This window comes from Lampetra planeri, chromosome 14 (genome assembly GCF_965212315.1).
Source record: "Lampetra planeri chromosome 14, kcLamPlan1.2.h2, whole genome shotgun sequence".
Taxonomy (NCBI): Eukaryota; Metazoa; Chordata; class Hyperoartia; order Petromyzontiformes; family Petromyzontidae; genus Lampetra; species Lampetra planeri.
The window spans coordinates 14,561,826-14,582,710 of NC_136120.1; the positions used below are offsets into that span (position 1 = coordinate 14,561,826).

The following is a 20,885-nucleotide window of genomic DNA, read 5'->3' on the forward strand; positions in this document are numbered from 1 at the left end:
AGGGAAGATATGACCCGAGGAGATGGAGTGATGAAATCAGCTTGTGCTGGGGCTAGGTGGATTATGAAATCGCATGTTTTTGTCATGTTATTTTCTTTGTTGTTTTCCAACCATTTCTTTCTCTCGTGTTCCTGATTGCATCATTAATTTATGAGCCGTAGCAAATTGGTCGGCGCATTTCGATATGTACCTCACGCCTGTCGATTCCAGGCCACTGACATCCGTGGTGATATCTGAACCGCTCCTATGCGCTGACCAGCGTGGTGGCGAATGGTCAAACAATTCCCATCAATGATATGGCGTGGGGATGCCTTTATACAGCAGTGCATTGACAAAGTGATGATTATGTTTATGTTACTTTGAATATTTACAATACCTTTCGTCAATTCAAATAGAATTTGAATTGATCATTTTCATTGACCTTGTTATCTTTGGTATTCCTAAGTTCAATTTTTAAAACGATTACACATTTTGGGCCCATACGTTTTGGAGGATGGAGTGAGGCATGATTGGAAATTTACGTTTTTTTTACGTCAGCTTTCTTGACCTAGATCATTGCTATAGTTTAATAAACTTACGTAGTAATTCACGAGCAGCTATAAATGTGAAACAAAGTCTGTCAGATATTTTTGAAATGGTAAAACTAACTGCACATGTTCATGGGTGGATACAGTTTTATAATATACATGTATTTTGTAGAATGAAGTCGTTGCTTAAGTTGCACCACCAGAGTTGTATCCGCTTTGTCCAGCGGTGAAGCGACCATGGCTCCGTCCAGCGGTGGAGGGAACAACCTCCTCGACAGGAATTAAATTGGACGTTGGCCTAAACGGGGCCTGAGTTCTGTGTGCCTGGGCTGTGCTGCTGTGTGCACTGCGCAGCGCGTGTGTCAGTAGAGGCGATGTTTCGCGAGTGGGGAGCGGTGGCGCAATGGTTAGCGCCCTGCACTTCAAACTCGGCCTACCCAAGTTCAATTCCCGCTCATGGCCAACACAGTGACGATGATCTGAATCGGTCCTAGACCTTCGCTAGGTCGGCTCAGCCTGAAGTGAGTACCTGGTGAGATGTGTGACCATCGCCACTAGGGAGACAAAGGCGGCTGAGCGTGGTGTTGGCATTAACAGCACTTCCCCCAAAAGCATGGGCAATGCTATATGCGATGGGTCCTTGCCTCTGCTCTTATTCCGTGTGAGCTGTGCTTTTCCTGCTTTGCACGAGCGCGGGCGCTGCTGTGTGCGCTGCGTGTGAGTCGGTGGAGGCGCTGTTTGGCTGCGAGAGCTGCGAGGGGTCTGCGTGTGAGTCGGTGGAGGCGCTGTTTGGCTGCGAGAGCTGTGTGTGCTGTTTGGAGCTCTGTGTTGGATCTGTATCAGTGGAGGCGCTGTCTGCCAGAGGGCCGCTCTCGGCGGCTTTGCTCGATGGCGCGGCCGGCCTCCCGTCCCGGGGAATCCGCGTCTCGGCCGGGCCGCCACTGCGGCGCCGCCCGGGGCCACGCGGGGATCGCGTCCTGAGAGGCGGCGGCGGCGGCGCGGATATGGAGCCTCCGCTTGGGCCCGCGGGGCCGCAACGCCCTCCCGGGGTCCCGGACCTCAGCCATCTCACGGAGGAGGAGCGCAACATCATCATGGCCGTGGTTGCGCGACAGCGAGACGAGGAGGAGAAAGAGCAACAAATGCTGAGGTGAGGGAGGGAGTGATGACAACCAGAGAGACGCGGCCGCCATGTTCCTGTGCTGCTGCTGCTGCGAGGAGGAGGGAGGAGGCCGCTGCTGTTGCCGCTGCCCCGTAGGCCCCGAGTACCCCCCCCCCACCCCCCGCCCAGACGAGGCCGTTTCCCTGCGCTGTGGCAAGGGGGCTCGGCTGGGGGCTCCATGGCCGCCGGGGCCCTAACGGGGGGGGGGGTTTCTGCGAGGCGCGTGGCTCTAATTGTGATGTATTATTTGTCTCTGTTTTATCAGACCTCGTTGCTCTAGTATTTTGTGCTTTTATTGTTTGCTATTGTGGCTATTTCGTGTCGTGTTATTTGCCGCTGATGCCCCCCCCCGCGTTGTGTTGATTCGCGCGGCTGCTGAAGCCGCTGGACAGCTCCACGCGCACCACGTGACCACGGGCTGTGGGCTGTAAGCCACAGCGGCGTCAGAGAGAGGGGGGCATAGAATCAGTCAGGGGGGCTAGGGTCAATAACTGGATTCGGGGGGGGGGGGTGTGGGGATGATAGAGGGGGAGCAGGGTCAGAGGGGGCTTGGGGGGGGGGGGGTTTGGAGGAACTTGAGATGATTTGAGAACTCGGCAACACAGAGCTCATGTGTGACGGAGTATCGGTAATCAGTCACCAGTACAGTAATCAGTACATACCTGGGATTGAGGTAGACATGTTTGCTGTTGCTGGTTGACCAGGAGGTGGCACACGACTCGCCACAGCCATAGCGAGGGGTGTACTGGATGCGGCGTGCAGGGGCGGAATTATTTTACGGGTCTCCTACCCAGAAAAAGTCGGCTCAAATGAACCCCTCGGTAAGTAGCACTCGTCACCCATTGCTGGCAGTGCTGGGTGTGGAGTCTCACTTGGTGGTGGCTTAGGGCGTACGTAGGTGCAGGAGGAGTGGGCGGGGTGGACAATTCGAGTAGACAAGTTCCACAGAGCAGCACGTGAGGTGCGGTGCATTGCAATTCACAAGCAGTCACATTGTGGTCACCACAGCGATTGTCATCGAAAGCTTCACACCGTTGGCGATTTGTGCACGTAGGTTTTGCTGACATTTGTGCGATTGAGGGTGGGGGGAGGGATGCGGTGCAGAAGGTATTTACGTCCCCCATGGACACGTAGATGCGGAAGAACGACGATGGCCCAATTAAGCACCGCGAACATTGCGTACAAATTGAGCATCAACGAGGAGTGTGCATTTCCTCGATGTTGTTATCTTTGCAAAGACGGTGGAGTTTATATCAAAAGGGCAGCGGTTCTCCGGTCACTGTCCCCGTGAAGTGCCCCCCGTGCCCGGGTCCCCGTGCCCAGGTCCCCGTGCCCGGGTGCCCGTGCCCGGGTGCCCGTGCTCGGGTCCCCGTGCCCGGGTGCCCGTGCCCGGGTCCCCGTGCCCGGGTTCCCGTGCCCGGGTCCCCGTGCTCGGGTCCCCGTGCCCGGGTGCCCGTGCCCGGGTCCCCGTGCCCGGGTGCCCGGGTGCGCGTGTGCAGCTCAGCCACCGGGTGGCGCTCGAAACCGCTCAGAGCCGCCTCTCCCGCGCGGTGTTCGGAGCCTGGAGCGGGAGCTTCCTATCGCACTCTGTCACCCCTCGTCACTCATCACTCTCTCATCGTCACTGTCCTCGTCGGGTTAACTCTGTGGGTGATTTGCGCGGATCTGAGCGCGAGTTTCTGTGAAGCGCTGACCGCCCCCATGGTGATTGGAGCCGCGTGGGATTGCTCTCCTCGGGCACAGTCAGATTCCCTCGAACATCAGGGGTCGCGCAGCCTGGCTTCGAGCACAAGGCTCCAGTGAAAAACACTGCCGCCGCCGCCGCCAACCACCAATAGCTTGGGGGGCGCGGGGCTCAAGCTGTGGCGAGTGCAACGGCTGGCGCCGGAGGCAGACGCTGACACAGCAGGGCCGGGCTCGGTGTGGTGAGTGGCGCTAACCCCTCTCCGCCCACTGCACCTCCCCTCTTCACTCCCCACATCGCTCCCCCACACTTCACCGCCCCATCACTTCACTTCCCACTTAACTCCCTCCTCCACTCCCCTTCACTATGTATTTGAACTTCTTTCGCACCGTACGTCACCAACCCCTTCATCCCCCCCCCCCCTTCAAATCCCCCCTTCACCCCCCCACATCACTCACCCCTGAACCCCCCTCCCCTTCACGGCGAACACCAGTGACGATTATCTGAATCGGTCCTGGATCTCCCCGAGATCGACTCAGCCTCAAGTGAGTACCTGGCGCGATGTGTAAACATCGCCACTGGGGAGACAAAGGCGGCCTGGCTTGGTGCTGGCCACCCACCCTCTCGTGTGCCGTTCCAGCCTTCATAGGTGCTGCTCGCTCACAGCACTTGCCCCCACAGTCTGTTAAGGATATATGGGGGATCTTTGTCGTTTTGTCTGTATTCGTGTTAAAGCTGGAGCGGGATCAATAGATGCAATGAAGCGAGATGGTGCTGTGATCAAGCATTGATGTTTTTGGGTTCACGTTTCACTATCATGTTTATGATTATTCGGTTTTAATCCCACGGCGTACAGTCTGCAAGGTAACCCTCGCACGCGCCACTTCGTGATGAACTCGGGCGTGGGCATGGAATGTCACCACCCGTGTTCAAGCCACGAGCACCAAAACGATTCAAAGTCCAATTCGGTTCTCGTGAGAGCCAATAGCGGGCGAATGCCTTTTCGCCATCATTGACGATACTTATCCATCACGGCAACATTCAATCTTCTTCTTATATATAAAAAGTCTCCGCGTGCTCGTGCTTGTGGGGGATTTGGCTCTCGGACGGTGGGCTTCATGGAGAATTTGTTTTGACAGGCGGCACGCCCTAAGCCCCGCGGTGGGAATAGGCTATTCCGTTTTCCGATCCGTAAACTTTAAAGTAGTTTAATTAACACTTTTGTGCCGTTTCTATTATTCATTATTTACTTATTGCGCGACATCGACCGTACCAACTGACGACAATTGCGTGGGGGGGGGACCCTACCAAGTGCTGCGCGTTCACTCGAGCTCACGGGGGACATTTTCTTTTACGCGTTTTACAGCCAACACATACACACATCATGCTGCGGATATCTCTTCACAGTGTCATGTCTTCTTCGCTCCCCCTAACACGATGCGTCCAGTTTATAGTACAGACTACGTAGATAATATATATTTTACTGCTTACATACCATTATTCTTGCACGGCCGGGGGATGCTGCGGGGGGGGGTAGCGGCCCAGTCCCTAGCCTGCCAACGTGCCAACTCCGCCGCCTCGCCAATGTAGGCCAGGACGGGGGCTACGCATGGCACAAGGCCTCAACATGCCTATGGTAAGTACAAAGTTCCTTGCTTCTTACGCTAACAACTCAAGTCTATTGTTTACTATTGTTAACACACATTAGTTGACAAACATTACAATAATAATGTTTGTGTGCAGATAACAACTCAGGTTCATTGTTTACCATTATGAAACAAGTTGACATGTTACAATAATTATGTTTGTGTACACAAAACTCTTTTTGGGTTGCTCAATTTCCACTTTTTTTGCTACGCTTGTATGACGTTGCTACGGTCTACTGCCAGTCTGTGATTTCTGCTTATTTCTTCAATGCATTTCTATTGTTTCCATCGCTCACGTCATGTTATTTACTCATACGTAGTACTGCGATACTGATAGCTGTGCCATCATCGGGGATTGCTGTGCCCGTCGATGTGTGTGTGTGAGTCAATGTGTGTGTCTTTGAGTCCATATGTGTGTGAGTCCATGTGTGTGTCTTTGAGTCCATGTGTGTCTTTGAGTCCATGTGTGTCTTTGAGTCCATATGTGTGTGAGTCAATGTGTGTGTCTTTGAGTCCATATGTGTGTGTGCGTGTGCAGCCATGCGTGTCTTTAACTCCATGTGGGTGTCTGTCTTTCTCGAACGGACAACGCCCCATGTGTGTGTGTGCGTCAAAGTGTTTATGTGTGTGTGTTAGTCCATGTGTGTGTGTACGTCAAAGTGTTTATGTGTGTGTGTTAGTCCATGTGTGTGTGTCAGTCGATCTGTGTGCGTGTACTTCGATGTGTGTGTGTCAGTCCACATGTGTGTGTAAGTCTATACATGTGTGTGTCACTCGATGTATGTGTGTAAGCCAATGCGTCTGTGTGTGAGTTCATATGTGTGTTAATCCATGTTTGTGTATCTAAAGTAGATATCTGTGTGTCACAGTCCATATGTGTGTGTAGGGCTATGTGTGTGTCAATCTATGTATGTGTAAGTTCATGTGTGTGTGTCTTAGTCCATATGTGTGTGTGTAAGTACATATGTGTGTTTACGTCAATGTGTGTTTGAGTCCACGTATTGCTGTGTGTGTGAGTCGCTGTATGTGTGCACGTCCATATATGTGTGTGCAACTCCATGTGTGTATATCTCAAGTGGATGTCTGTGTGACAGTCCACATGTGTATGTGTGTGTACGGCAATGTGTGTGTCACTCTATGTATGTGTGTGTGTCGCTGTATGTGTGTACGTCGATATGTGTGTGTAACTCCATGTGTGCGTATCTCAAGTGCATGGCTATGTGTTTGTGAGTCCATATGTGTGTGTGTCTGTAAGTCGATGTGTTTGTGTGTGTCAGTCCATGTGTGTGTGTGTGTTTCTCAGTCCATGTGCGTGTATGTTAGTCGCTATGTGTGCATGCCTCCATGTTAGTCAGTGTAACTCCATTTCTTTGCGTGTCTGTAGGTCCATATGTGCATCTTAGTCCATGCGTGTGCTTTATTGACCTGCTCAAGGCCTATGATACCATCAGTAGGCCTGGCCTCTGGGTTGCTCTTCGTGCTTTCCGAGTCCCGAACCCACTCATCACCATCCTTAAGGACCTTCATGATGGTGAGCGGCCCCGCGTCTTAACTACGTGGCCGTGAGTCAGAGCCATTCCCTTTACACCTTGGGGTGCAACAGGGATGTCCTCTGGCTCCCACATTGGACCACGTAGTTCGTCGAGCCTTCAATGCCTGTACCGGAAGAATTCCCATCTGCTACAGATGCAATGGGAGGCTGATCAATGCCCGGGTGCGGTCAAGGGATGGCTCCCTATTGCTCAACCACGTTACGTATGCCGATGATCTGCTAATGGCTGCTCACTCGGAGGAGGAGTTCGAGGTGCTGCTGCTGAACCTGGAGCTTGCCACCAACAGGTGGGGCCTTACCATCAGCCCAAACAAAACTAAGCACCTGCCTGCCTATTTTGTACCATCGGACACTCCACCACCACAACTCCCAATTGGTGATGGGGCAGTTGTCGAGACAGTGGAGAGTTTCCCATACCTTACCAGTGTGCTAATGACCGGCTCCAGTTTAACAGCAAAGGTCTCACTCCAAATCAGTCGAGCTGCAGTATCTTTTCATTGGCTGCGTAACGCTGTGTGGAACCTACCTGGTCTATCACTCCGTACGAAGCTTCAGGTCTTCTCGGCCACGGTCATTCCCTCCCTTCTCTGCGCTTGTGAAACTTGGACCCCCATAATGGAACATCTTCGCCGGTTAGAAACATTTAAGATGGCCTGCCTACGATCCATCCTGAGTTTAACCAGGTTGCATTGTGTGAGGAGCTCACAAATCCTTTAAAGATGTGGACAAAGTCCCATTGGTGACCTCCGGTAGGCAAGGCTGCATTGCCTGAGTCATGTAGCCCGCATGGCCAGCCACCGCATGCCTAAACAGCTTTTGTTCCGCCGGATCGAGGGGGCTAAACGGGCGTGGCACGGGCTGGAGAAGACATGGAGTGATGTGCTACAGGAGGACTTGGAGCTGAGTGGACTTGCGGATGACTGGTACCAGCCGTGTCAAGATCGGCCACTATGGAGGAGGCTCCTGAAGGACGCTACTGGCCAGTTGGAGGCAGTCACCCTCCAACAACAACGGAGGGCGGAGGAGCGACGCTCACAACAACGAGCGGAGCGCCGGGTGGCTAAAGCACAGAAAGTTGCCACAGTAGGGGCCACAGGTGGTGCATCAGCCAGTCGTCTCAGTCAGTCAACCTGTGCCATCTGGGTTTGCCCCGTGACCTCTTGCCAGCGGGCGTTCGACACTTCACGTGGCCTCAAGGTGCACATAGCCTGGCACAAGCGTTGTTGTGACGTCACCGCCACTTAGTGGCGAATGGCGATTGTTGTTGTTCAGTCTATGTATGTATGTGTGAGTCCATTTGTGCGTGTAACTCTATGTGTGTGTATCAATGGATTTGCGTGTGTAACTACATGTGTCTGCCTTTTTCGCCCGGGCAACGCCGGGTAATAACCGCTAGTACTAAATAAACGCATTCCCTCGCATCCCCTTGTAATGCAATCGGCTACTGAGCAATCGAGAGATTGTTGCGACTCCACTTTGGGCTGTAACGAGAGGTCGGCAGAGCCTCTGTGTCCTCCGCTCGAGTTCAGTGTCCCACGATGCGCTGCCGCTGCCATCTCGCCAGTGCCGCGTTGGGTGAGGGCATCACTCATCTACAATGTTTACTGCATTTAGTAAAATGTTTCACTGGGAGAATCTCGTGAAATGGAAAAAGGGCATCCAAAAAGGGCATCCAGGGTGGTCAGGTGATACGTTCTTCGAAGACACTGGTGGAACCATCAACCGCATTAAAACATCAACAGGCTGATGCGCATATCTCATTTATCATTGTAAAATTAAAGACACAATACAGAGTACGATTGTGGCCATGCAACTCAAACTGTGGACCATATCGTAAACCACTGTCATCTGTGCTTCTTCAACGGAGAAGGAGGAACAGAAAAAGGACACGAATTTTCTCTCCACTGAAGCCCTCTCATCGTGGGCAGCATATCTGAACATTGGCACGTATGCATTTATGCTGAACTTCTTTCACACGGTACGTAGACAATCGTGCTAATCTGAAGTGCGGGGGAAGGCTAACAAGCTGAACACAAAAGGCATTTAAAAATAAATGAGTTTTCAATCCAGATTTAAAAGTGCATAGCTTCAGTGGCTTCCTAATATCGGAAAGAAGACCATTCCAGACGGCCGCAGAAGCGCAATAATAGAACAGTGACACACACCGAGCAAACACATAATTATGTGATTACAGACATTTTAAAATCTTCACCTCTTACATTCATACTTTGTAACATACATGATTACAAACATTTTAAAATCTCCACCTCATATATTCATACTTTGTAACATAAATGCACAGTCTCAAGAAAATGAGCAGTAGGAGCAACAGTGGGAGAAGAATTCTTGCGTGATGAGGCGGGATTCAAACTTCCTTCCCGTGTCTAATCCTCACAACGGCGTGGGAGTGACAGGTCGTGTGGTTTGTTCTGGATATCAGAATGAAGATGCTTTGGGTTACATTTTGGATTGTTTTCGTATTTTCAAATTGTATTCATATGATCACAATTTAATAATTCTCATTGTCCGTTACGTGTAGCCACCTGAGGTGCAGAAGGCTTGTCAGTAGGTCACAGGGCGAGCTGAGTGGTTAAGGATTGACGAACGAAGATGACCAGAAGATGCACCACCTGCTCTCCACACTGTGCCATCTTGCTGCGTTTTATCCACCTGGCGCTCTGCCCGGTAGCGTCCTTCACTTGCCTCCTCCAAAGAGGCCAATCTTGATGCCGCTGGTACCAATTGTCCCCAAATCCTCCTGGTGTCACAACAGTCCATCTTCTCTCAAGCTCGTCCCAGGCACACAGATTATGTTTGGTCGTGGTCGCGCAGTGATTCTCACACCTCGCTTTGCACCAAGATACCTGAGGTTGAATCCCGTCAATGTGAACATCGGTGTTGAGTGATGTTTGAACCGGTCCTACCGGCCCCCGCCCCACCCCCCTGCCCCCCCCAACTCACCCACACTGGCCTGTGTGAGATACAGTTACATATGCCCCATGACTGATATGGCATGGGGAAGCCTTCACTCAGCAACGGGTTGACCATGGTTTATGATGAAATCGACGATGCGTGAGGCACGTTGAGTTGCGGATCGGCGACGAGCGGCTGGCTGACAATACAGGGGAGGTGTGCTGCGGGCTGAGCCATGTGGGCATCTCAGCCACGTGTCACGTTCGCGCGTCTGCCCCGTGGCCGACACGTGTCCGTGCAGCCTGCGGCGCTTTGATGACCGGGGCGCACATTGGGCTCAACATGGGACCCCCTGCAGCGCCACCGATGCACACACTGCGATCGGGCATAGGTGGTGATGGAAGGTGAGAGATACTGGCAGGCGGTAATAGATGGTGAGGGATGGTGATGGTGTGGGCATGTGAAAGAAGGTGTGAGTTGGCGAGAGGGAGTGAGGGTGGTGAGAGGCACGGAGGCTCTCTTGGGGTGAGTTCGCAGCTCCCTGATTTGACCACGTGACGTCTGCGCGGGTGTAAACAAATCTGGGTAAATAATTGATGGAGTTGGACACCATGAATGTTTTAGAAGCCCGGTAGTTGCTGGTGAATCAAAAATAGCTCTGATACTGTTACAGGTGTTTAAAACACGGTGACAACGGCCGGGAGGGGACATTTATTGTGTTCAGCCGTCTCATCGGTGGAGAGTAAAGAGCACTGCCACCATTGTGAACCATCGTTCGCAGCAGCAGTGTCCGAATCGCCTGTCGGCGCGAGCCGGAACGCAGTGGCATTGCGGGAGACAGGGCAGTGGTCGCATTCCCTCCTCCCCCGACGTGCGTCCATGCGTGCGTCCCCGTATTCCCTGCACGACACAACCTGCAGGGCACCGGGTGAGGCAGACTACACGCGCTCACCACCGGGTAAGGCAAGTGAGACGCGCTCGCCAGCGGGCGAGGCAGGAGGCATCAGTGTCTTGGCGTCTGTGGACTGCAACTTGCGGCTGGGTGTCTTGTGTGGGGCTCGTACCGTATCGGCTTTTCGCGGTGTCAGTGGGAGGTTGTGGTGCAGTTCTTCGTCAGAACGGAACGGTATCTATGTTGAACTTCTTTCACACCCTACATGAGATTGAGTGAAGTGGTAGTAGTAATAGTAATGACATGAGTAGGCGCATGCGTGTGTGTTACGAGCCAGGTGGCCACCCACTCACCCATCCACTCACCTATTTAATTCACTCACTGAACCCACTCAGCCAATCCACTCACCCAATGTACTCATCGACCCATCCATTCACCCACTCACTCACCCACCAAATCACCCACTCACTCATCAACCCACCCAACCCACTCACCGATCCAACTACTCATACATTCACCCACTCAATCACCCACCCAATCACCCACTCACCCGTCAACTCACCTACTAACTTAATCCACTCACCCAATGTATTCACTCACCCACCCATTCACTCACCCACCCATTCAACCATTGACCCACCCACTCACCCACCAACTCACCCATCCACTCACAAACTTTAAGCGCCGCTTAAAGTTTGCGTGAAGACGCGCAATGACATTGACAGGGAGGGCATTGGGCTCGTTCCTTCGCAGAGCTGTGGCTGGCATTGCTGCAGCCACTTGCCCGCGCGTGTCTGTGCAATGAATAGTTGATGCTCTACAGATCGGGGATCGGAACACTGTAGACAGGCACAGTTGAACCTGGTAGATGGCGCCCGTAAACCTCGGCCGAGATGCGTTTATGTTGAACTTCTTTCGCACCGTACATAGTCAACGGTGACGTGCGGGGCTGAGCAGCAGACATGGCAATGGATGTAAGGGGCAGAGCGGTGGGGTCATGTGGCTGTACCGTGCAGGACTTATAGGATGGTTCAGATTCCATCTGGACAGTCCAAGAATTGTAATCTTGTGTCAGGTGGCAGGAACTGATTTGCACCGGCAGACGCTGGCAGAATGGAGAACTTCAGTGGCCACAGGCCCGCATGGGAGCGGCCCGACGGAACGGGTCACGCTATCCATGTATTTGGGGCCATGGTAGATTACTGCGCCCTCGCATAGCTTCCAAGGGGCCCCCTGGGACCAGTGGCAGTACTTACCCCTCTCCTGGGAGATCCGGGGAGACAAAGATGGTCTTTAGCCATAGGGCAATCCCTGCCTGCATCACCAAGGTGATACCCAATAGGGCAGTTCTACAGGAACAGAAGGCACATCTGAGTGCAAAATGCAGCTATGGGCTGCAGCGATTGAGAAATCCAGGGCCAGAAGACTGAAAGTGCTCAATAAAAGGGCCTGCAGCCCACTCCGAGAGGCAGATGAGCCAGGAAGACTCGCTGACTTGGATTTTGACGACTGGGAGCCTGGGAATAGCCCACGTGGAGACTGCTGTCCGAGGACCTTGAGAGGGCCGTCCTGCATCTGGGAAATACAATGTTGAGCTGCATCCTCCTCTTCTATTCCTAGTTATCTTAGGTCAGATGGCAGCCACGGTGGAGATAATAATACAATTTATAACACACGCAATGTTACGGACCGAAGACGCAATTCCGAGGCGCGGAGCCGAGCTCGGTGAGAGATGGCGTCGCGTGGTTACAGGGAGACTCGGTGGTTAAATGTTGAGCTGAAGAGATGTGCCTTTAGATGGTTTTTGAATGAAGAAAATTATTGATTGTTACAGAAGTGAATAGGGGATGGCGTTCCAGAGGACAGTGGCTGTAACGGAGAAATGACGAGAAGCAATGACAGTCCTTGTCCTGGGAGTTTCAAGGAGATTCTGCGACGCATTGCGAAGGTTTCTATGATTAATTTAAGTGTGTAAGGCATCAGCAGATAACTTTGGTACGGTGGGTAGCCGGATTTTACGGCGCGGTAGCAGAGGAAAGTGATCTTGAAGGTAATTCTGGTCAAAACCAGCCAGTTAAGGGCACGAAGGATGGACACGGAGTCAGGGCGAGGGTTGCTGGGGCCGTGGACAACTCGAGCCATGTGGTTTTCGAGGCATTGCAGATTATTTTGGTTGCTTAGAGTGGACCGGACGAGGACTGAGTTGCAATAGTCGACCCATGACCCAACGATGCTGCAGGCGAGAGTATTTGCAGTTTTGGAGGTGATGAACGGACGTAGATGGCGGAGGGTCCTGAGATGGTAGTTGCAGGACTTGAAAACGAGGTTGACATGGGTGTCGAAGAAGAGAGTGGGATCCAGAGTGACGCCGAGAAATGTCAGGTGGTCTGAGAATGGAACGAAGGAACGGATGGAACGATTGAGATTCCCGAGGGGAGTGGGAGGGAAACCAGTCTTTGGCTAGTGACAATTACGTGGGCCTCGGATTTGGTAGGGTTTAGAGAGAGGTCGTGATCTTGAAACCAGTGCTGTAATGTGGTCGAGCAAGCGGAAAGACTGTCGATACCTTTGTTGCTGGGAGATATAATGGAGGTAATGAGAAGAGTGTCGTCAGCATAGGAGTGGCAGCGGATGTCAAAACTGTCGATTAGTCGGCCAATGGGAAAGTAATATATGGAAAACAGCAGGGGGCCCAGGACTGAGCCCTGAGGTACTCCACATGTTAACGGAATTGCGTTAGAAGAAGTAGCTCCCACTTTGACGGTGAAACACATGCCGGACAGAAATGAAGAAATCAAGTTTAGTGCAGTCCCCCTGATCCCGAAGTCGGATTCGAGATGATTGATTAGGCGTTTGTGGTTCACTGTGTCAAAGGCTGAGCAAATGTCAACGCTGAGAAATGAAGCTATGGTCCTATGGGCCCGGTTGCACTTCAATGTGCTCCAGTGGTGCCTGCTGGATGGGTGGGTTCTTGAGGGAGGGGGCAGCGCACGTCAACGCTCTCCCTTATCGCGAGCGGCCAGGAAGGACTTGAAGTGGTGGCTCACCTCACCACGGTTGCATGGGGCCCACCCTTTAGGCTTCTTCGAGGAGCACCTGGTTTCAGAGACGGGCAAAAGTCTGCTGGGCTGGGTAGCGTCTTGCGCAAGAATGGCTCTGCGGGTAGAGAAAAGGTGGAGCATCAACTTCCTGGAGCTAAGGGCGATGCGATTACACTGGCACCGCTTTTAAAGGTCGTGGCAGGCAAGGATCTCGTGATCAGATGCCACAAACGTGACTACAGCAGCAATAATCAGCGAGCAGGATCACCCAGACTGGACAAGCTGAGTCATCTGCTGATGTCATGGCCAGAGGAGAACCAGGTTTGCTTGCAGGCCAAGCATCAGTCGGTGGTGGACAGTCAGATGACTGATTGGCTCAGCAGCCAGACGCATGGGAGTGGGTCGAAGCCTACGAGCAAGGCGCCCTCGGGCGACGAATCCCGATGGTCGGACCAGTTTGCCTATGAGGAGAATGCCAAGATGATCCGGTGCGCGTCTAGGTTTTGGCACCGGGAAGCCATTGCGATGGATGCAATGTCTTGCCAGTGGGTGGGACAGTTGGGGGTACAGTATGTATTTCCGCCTCCCCCCCTCATTCCAAAGGTGTTGGAAAAGGTCAGAAGGAGAACGAGCAGAGGTGGCCCTGATCGCCATGAATTGGCCCAGGATGTCATGGTACTCTAACCTCTCGTGGCCCCTGATTTTAGGAGAAGCCTGGCAGCTCCTGCAGAGAGCAGACCTGCTCCTCCAAAGGTGAGTGTGATGTCAAGGCCTCCTGGCACTGAACTTGATGGCCTGGCGATTGAGAAGGCCTAATTTAACCACTGGGGTCTAGATGTGGGTGTTCAGGATCTCCTACTAAAGTCAAGCAGGGCCCCGACATGGAGAGTGTGAAACTCACATTGGAGGTTCTTCTGGGTTTGGTGTGAGAAGGATATCAACCCGGTGGTCTGCCTTGTGGCATGTGTGGTGAGGTTAGTAACGGAGTCCTGAAGGTTAGGGTATTGGCCATTTTGGCTTTTCATAATGAGGCCAAGGGAACCCCGGTTGGGAGTGACATGATCATTTTCAAGCTGTTTAGGGCCATGAAGCAGGAGAGGCAATCGGTGCGGCTTGGGGTTGTTCCCTGGAAGTTGCATTTCATGTTGAATATACTCTGTGGTCCTCTTTTAAAAGCCCTCACTGCTTGTATGGAGAGGTTCTTAATTCTGAATATGGTGTTTCTGGTGGCAATAACGTTAGCCAGAAGAGTGAGCAAGCCGCACACTGTACTGGCAGGACCCCTTCCACGTTGTTGGTAAAGTAACGAGCAGTGCTGAGGATGCCGCTTTTTTGTTCATAAGCTTCCCCAGAATACCGTGTCAATTGAGAGGTAAGTCTCCCAGCGTTCTGCTCGCCGCAAATCAGGTCTTTAAACGAGTTCAGATGGTACAGAACGGACCCCGTGCAGGCTCTCTCTCACTTTACATGACTCGCTCCAAAGAGTGGAGGAGGTCAGAGCAGCTCTTCATTCTCTATGAAAAGATTCCGACCATGAACACTGGACTTAATGTAAGCATAAAGCTCTGTTTTCTGGCTCATCAAGGGGGATGTTATTGTCGACTTCTTTTGTTTGCGTGCGTGTGCGTTGTTTGCGTGCGTGTGCGTTGTCTGCGTGCGTGTGCGTTGTTTGCGTGCGTGTGCGTTGTTTGCGTGCGTGCGTGTGCGTTGTTTGCGTGCGTGCGTGTGCGTTGTTTGCGTGCGTGTGCGTTGTTTGCGTGCGTGCGTGTGCGTTGTTTGCGTGCGTGCATGTACAAGTGCATGCATACCCGGTGTGGTGGCAATGCCCTGCGCTCGCCATCACTCCGGCCGTCATGTCTGCTCATGCAGTGCGCAGCGTGGGTGATGCAAGGCCGTCATCGCTGTGTCTCCGTGCAGGAAGCTGCACCACCAGTTTGCGGCCTATAAGGAGTACAAGGACGAGATCAAGAAGCTTGGCGGGGAATCCTATCGTGAGGGAGAAGCTCGCGGAGCCGGAGCGGCGGCTGTGGACGGATCGGAGGGGGCCCCTGCGAAGGGGGGGGGCCCTGGCGACGGAGAGGAGGTGGAGACCCGGCGTGAGACTCCCACCTGCGGGATTTGCCACAAAACCAAGTTTGCCGACGGATGCGGCCACTGCTGCTCGTACTGCCAGACGCTGTTCTGCGCACGGTGCGGGGGCCGTGTGGCGCTGCGCTCCAGCAAGGTGAGAGGGTGGCATGGGGAGAGGGCCCCAGGTGCAACCCGGCTCACACACCGTCCCGTGTGGTTTCATTTCTATCGTTCATTTCACCCTCATCTCACCATCAGCTCACCATCAGCTCACCTTTAGCTCACCACTCTCATCCTCATCTCACCCAGATATCACTAACCCTGACCCATTCTGTCTTGACCCAGAAATGCTCCTTCACATCTCGCATGGACCTCCCCCCATGGCTGTCTTGTCACTTCCATGTTATGACGCCACCTTCTCCCCATAGGGATAGGCCATGTTGGTGCTGTGTACAGTGGCTCTTCTTGGGGGCCTGCCTCTGTACACACAAATCAATTGCATACACACCTGTGTCGTTGTGTATCGGTCTGTAGCGTCTCAAGTTTATCATAGATATTGATTTATGCGATCAGACCCAAAAAAAACTGTATTATGGATGATAAACTTGAGACGCGACAGACCGATGCACACACTTCGATACACGTGTATGCAATTGATTTAGATCGCGTCAATAAACATTGACGCGATTTAACCCAAAAAAACCTGTATCATGGATGATATTGGTCGTGAAAGCCGACGTTTTAAACTCAAGTGTATCGTTGTTTAACGAGATTAGAACTCAGGAGGCCTGGATGAGTCTCATTTACACTAGTGACCTCGGTCACCAAATTAGCAAAAGCATTTACATTAAGACAATACAGCAATGAAGTTAATTGAAATCAACTAAATAGACAGGGTATGCAGACACTGAGCATAGAGGGGTTGGGACTGGGAATCACCAGGCTGCTGTTCGCCCATTGCTGCGTGTGACGTGTGTCCCTGGATCTTCTGAGTCTCTTTTGCTGTTTCTTGTTTCTCTCCTGGCCTGCTCGGACGCCCTGCGCCGCAGGAGGACAAAGTGGTCAGCTCCTTTCCTTCCCTTTCCTGCCCCCATGCACAGCGCTGACACTGCACACGCGGATGGGCTTGTGACACACTGTGACACGCTGTGACACGCAGTGACACACTGTGACACGCACGAACATGCTGTGACGCACTGTGACATGTGCTGTGACATGTGCTGTGACACACTGTGACACGCAGTGACACACTGTGACACGCACGAACATGCTGTGACGCACTGTGACACGCTGTGACACGCTGTGACATGTGCTGTGACACACTGTGACATGCTGTGACATGTGCTGTGACATGTGCTGTGACACACTGTGACACGCTGTGACACACTGTGACACACTGTGACATGTGCTGTGACACACCGTTACACACTGTGACACACTGTGACATGCTGTGACACACTGTGACACACTGTGACATGTGCTGTGACACACCGTTACACACTGTGACACACTGTGACATGCTGTGACATGTGCTGTGACATGTGCTGTGACACACTGTGACACGCTGTGACACACTGTGACACACTGTGACATGTGCTGTGACACACCGTTACACACTGTGACACACTGTGACATGCTGTGACACACTGTGACACGCTGTGACATGTGCTGTGACACACCGTTACACACTGTGACACACTGTGACATGCTGTGACACACTGTGACACACTGTGACACGCTGTGACACACTGTGACACACTGTGACATGTGCTGTGACACACCGTTACACACTGTGACACACTGTGACATGCTGTGACACACTGTGACACGCTGTGACATGTGCTGTGACACACCGTTACACACTGTGACACACTGTGACATGCTGTGACACACTGTGACGCACTGTGACATGTGCTGTGACACACCGTTACACACTGTGACACACTGTGACATGCTGTGACACACTGTGACACGCTGTGACACGCTGTGACACGCTGTGACACGCACGAACACGCTGTGACGCACTGTGACACGCTGTGACACACTGTGACACAATGTGACACGCTGTGACACAATGTGACACAATGTGACACGCTGTGACACGCTGTGACACACTGTGACACGCACGAACACGCTGTGACGCACTGTGACACGCTGTGACACACTGTGACACGCTGTGACATGTGCTGTGACACACTGTGACACGCCGTGACACACTGTGACACACTGTGACATGTGCTGTGACACACTGTGACACGCTGTGACACGCTGTGACACGCTGTGACATGTGCTGTGACACACTGTGACATGTGCTGTGACACAGTGACACGCCGTGACACACTGTGACACACTGTGACATGTGCTGTGACACACTGTGACATGTGCTGTGACACACTGTGACACGCCGTGACACACTGTGACACACTGTGACATGTGCTGTGACACACTGTGACATGTGCTGTGACACACTGTGACACGCCGTGACACACTGTGACACACTGTGACATGTGCTGTGACACACTGTGACACGCTGTGACACGCTGTGACACGCTGTGACATGCTGTGGCATGCTGTGGCATGCGCTGTGACACACTGACACACTGTGACACGCTGTGACACGCTGTGACATGCTGTGGCATGCGCTGTGACACACTGACACACTGTGACATGCGCTGTGACACGCTGTGATACGCACGAACACGCTGTGAAACACTGTGACACGCTGTGAAACACTGTGACACGTGCTGTGAAACACTGTGACACGCTGTGACACACTGTGACACGTGCTGTGAAACACTGTGACACGTGCTGTGTTACGTGGACACGTTGTCACACACGCCCCTATTGGGTCGCCTTATGTCTCCTGTCCCACTTTGACATGCACAGATCAATGCAAGATTGCTGGACGTCTGTTTGTGACAGCTGCCTGAACTAAGTCACCACCGCACACCTCACCACCTTACACCTCACCACCGCACACCTCACCACCGCACACCTCACCACCGCACACCTCACCACCGCACACCTCACCACCTTACACCTCACCACCGCACACCTCACCACCGCACACCTCACCACCGCACACCTCACCACCGCACACCTCACCACCTTACACCTCACCACCGCACACCTCACCACCGCACACCTCACCACCTTACACCTCACCACCGCACACCTCACCACCGCACACCTCACCACCTTACACCTCACCACCGCACACCTCACCACCGCACACCTCACCACCGCACACCTCACCACCACACACCTCACCACCGCACACCTCACCACCTTACACCTCACCACCGCACACCTCACCACCGCACACCTCACCACCGCACACCTCACCACCGCACACCTCACCACCGCACACCTCACCACCGCACACCTCACCACCGCACACCTCACCACCGCACACCTCACCACCGCACACCTCACCACCGCACACCTCACCACCTTACACCTCACCACCGCACACCTCACCACCGCACACCTCACCACCGCACACCTCACCACCGCACACCTCACCACCTTACACCTCACCACCGCACACCTCACCACCGCACACCTCACCACCTTACACCTCACCACCGCACACCTCACCACCGCACACCTCACCACCTTACACCTCACCACCGCACACCTCACCACCGCACACCTCACCACCGCACACCTCACCACCGCACACCTCACCACCGCACACCTCACCACCTTACACCTCACCACCGCACACCTCACCACCGCACACCTCACCACCGCACACCTCACCACCGCACACCTCACCACCGCACACCTCACCACCGCACACCTCACCACCGCACACCTCACCACCGCACACCTCACCACCGCACACCTCACCACCGCACACCTCACCACCTTACACCTCACCACCGCACACCTCACCACCGCACACCTCACCACCGCACACCTCACCACCGCACACCTCACCACCTTACACCTCACCACCGCACACCTCACCACCGCACACCTCACCACCGCACACCTCACCACCGCACACCTCACCACCGCACACCTCACCACCGCACACCTCACCACCGCACATCTCACCACCGCACACCTCACCTCCTTACACCTCACCACCGCACACCTCACTACCGCACACCTCACCACCGCACACCTCACCACCTTACACCTCACCACCGCACACCTCACCAACGTACACCTCACCACCGCACACCTCACCACCTTACACCTCACCACCGCACACCTCACCACCGCACACCTCACCACCGCACACCTCACCACCGCACACCTCACCACCGCACCCTCACCACCGCACACCTCACCACCGCACACCTCACCACCTTACACCTCACCACCGCACACCTCACCACCGCACACCTCACCACCGCACACCTCACCACCTTACACCTCACCACCGCACACCTCACCACCGCACACCTCACCACCGCACACCTCACCACCTTACACCTCACCACCTTACACCTCACCACCGCACACCTCACCACCGCACACCTCACCACCGCACACACATCCGGTGGCAACCCGTCCCCACGCTTGTGGCAAGCTTCTCTGTGCGTCCGAGTGCGCGTGCTGCATGAGAGACGGCTCTGGGCTGATGATGTTCGCAACACGTCTTGCTGCCAAGGGGCCTAGTGTGACACTGTGTGTGTCTCTGCTAATGTCACTATGTGTGTGTGAGTCGTGTGTACCGGTGTCACTGCGTGTGTGTAAGTCATGTGTACCATTGTCACTGTGTGCGCCTAAGTCGTGTGCACCGATGGTCGTTGCGCTGGGGAGTGGACGACGAGATTAGCGGCACATTAGGAGCAATCCGCTTTGAGCCGGAGCCATGGAGGGGGGGAGCAGCGTGGCCCCAAGCGCAGCCTGTGCACAGCTAGGCAGTGCGACGCACTCCGCACCGCGCTCACTCCTCTCCAGCAGGTGAGCAGGCACGTGTGGGCAGGTGAGCCACGGAGAGAGGCCTCAAAGCATCGGGGGGGGGGCACGAGTCAGGATGAGAGAATGTGAGGGGGGGAGGGAGGTGAGGGGTTGTGGGCAAACGGTGGTGGTCTGATAGGGGGGTGAGAGGACGGTGAAGGTTTGTTAGAGGATACATTCACGGGCTACCTGTGCCTCGCGATCATCGCCCTCGTGACTGTGGGGCGGTGGTCTCTGGCGTCGCTCTGACCGAGACCGTTTGCAGCGGATGATGCTGGGGACGTGGTGGCAAGGACGAGCATGGCACGACTTGCAGGGCAGGGTTTAGGCAGCCCCATCTTCATCTCGGCGCAAGTTCATCCCCTGGAGATGTGTCTGTGCTTCAAGGGCTTCTCCTCTCTATCGCAGCTCCCACGACAGAAGCCAGGCGATGATGAATTCACTCCCTTCCTTGCTCGTAGTTGGTACAGCCCAGAGC

At 53.9% G+C, this 20,885-nt stretch overlaps 1 protein-coding gene across 1 annotated transcript in view; it reads left to right on the plus strand.

Moving 5' to 3' along the window:
- Positions 1-1,366: 1,366 nt before the first annotated feature.
- LOC144722446 (regulating synaptic membrane exocytosis protein 2-like) overlaps positions 1,367-20,885 on the plus strand; it is a 50,960-nt gene continuing 31,441 nt past the window's right edge. Inside the window, exons 1-2 of the mRNA XM_078600715.1 lie at positions 1,367-1,677; positions 15,335-15,641. Of these exons, the coding sequence (XP_078456841.1) occupies positions 1,532-1,677; positions 15,335-15,641 (453 nt within the window). The 5' untranslated portion in view covers positions 1,367-1,531. The remainder of the gene's footprint in view (positions 1,678-15,334; positions 15,642-20,885) is intronic.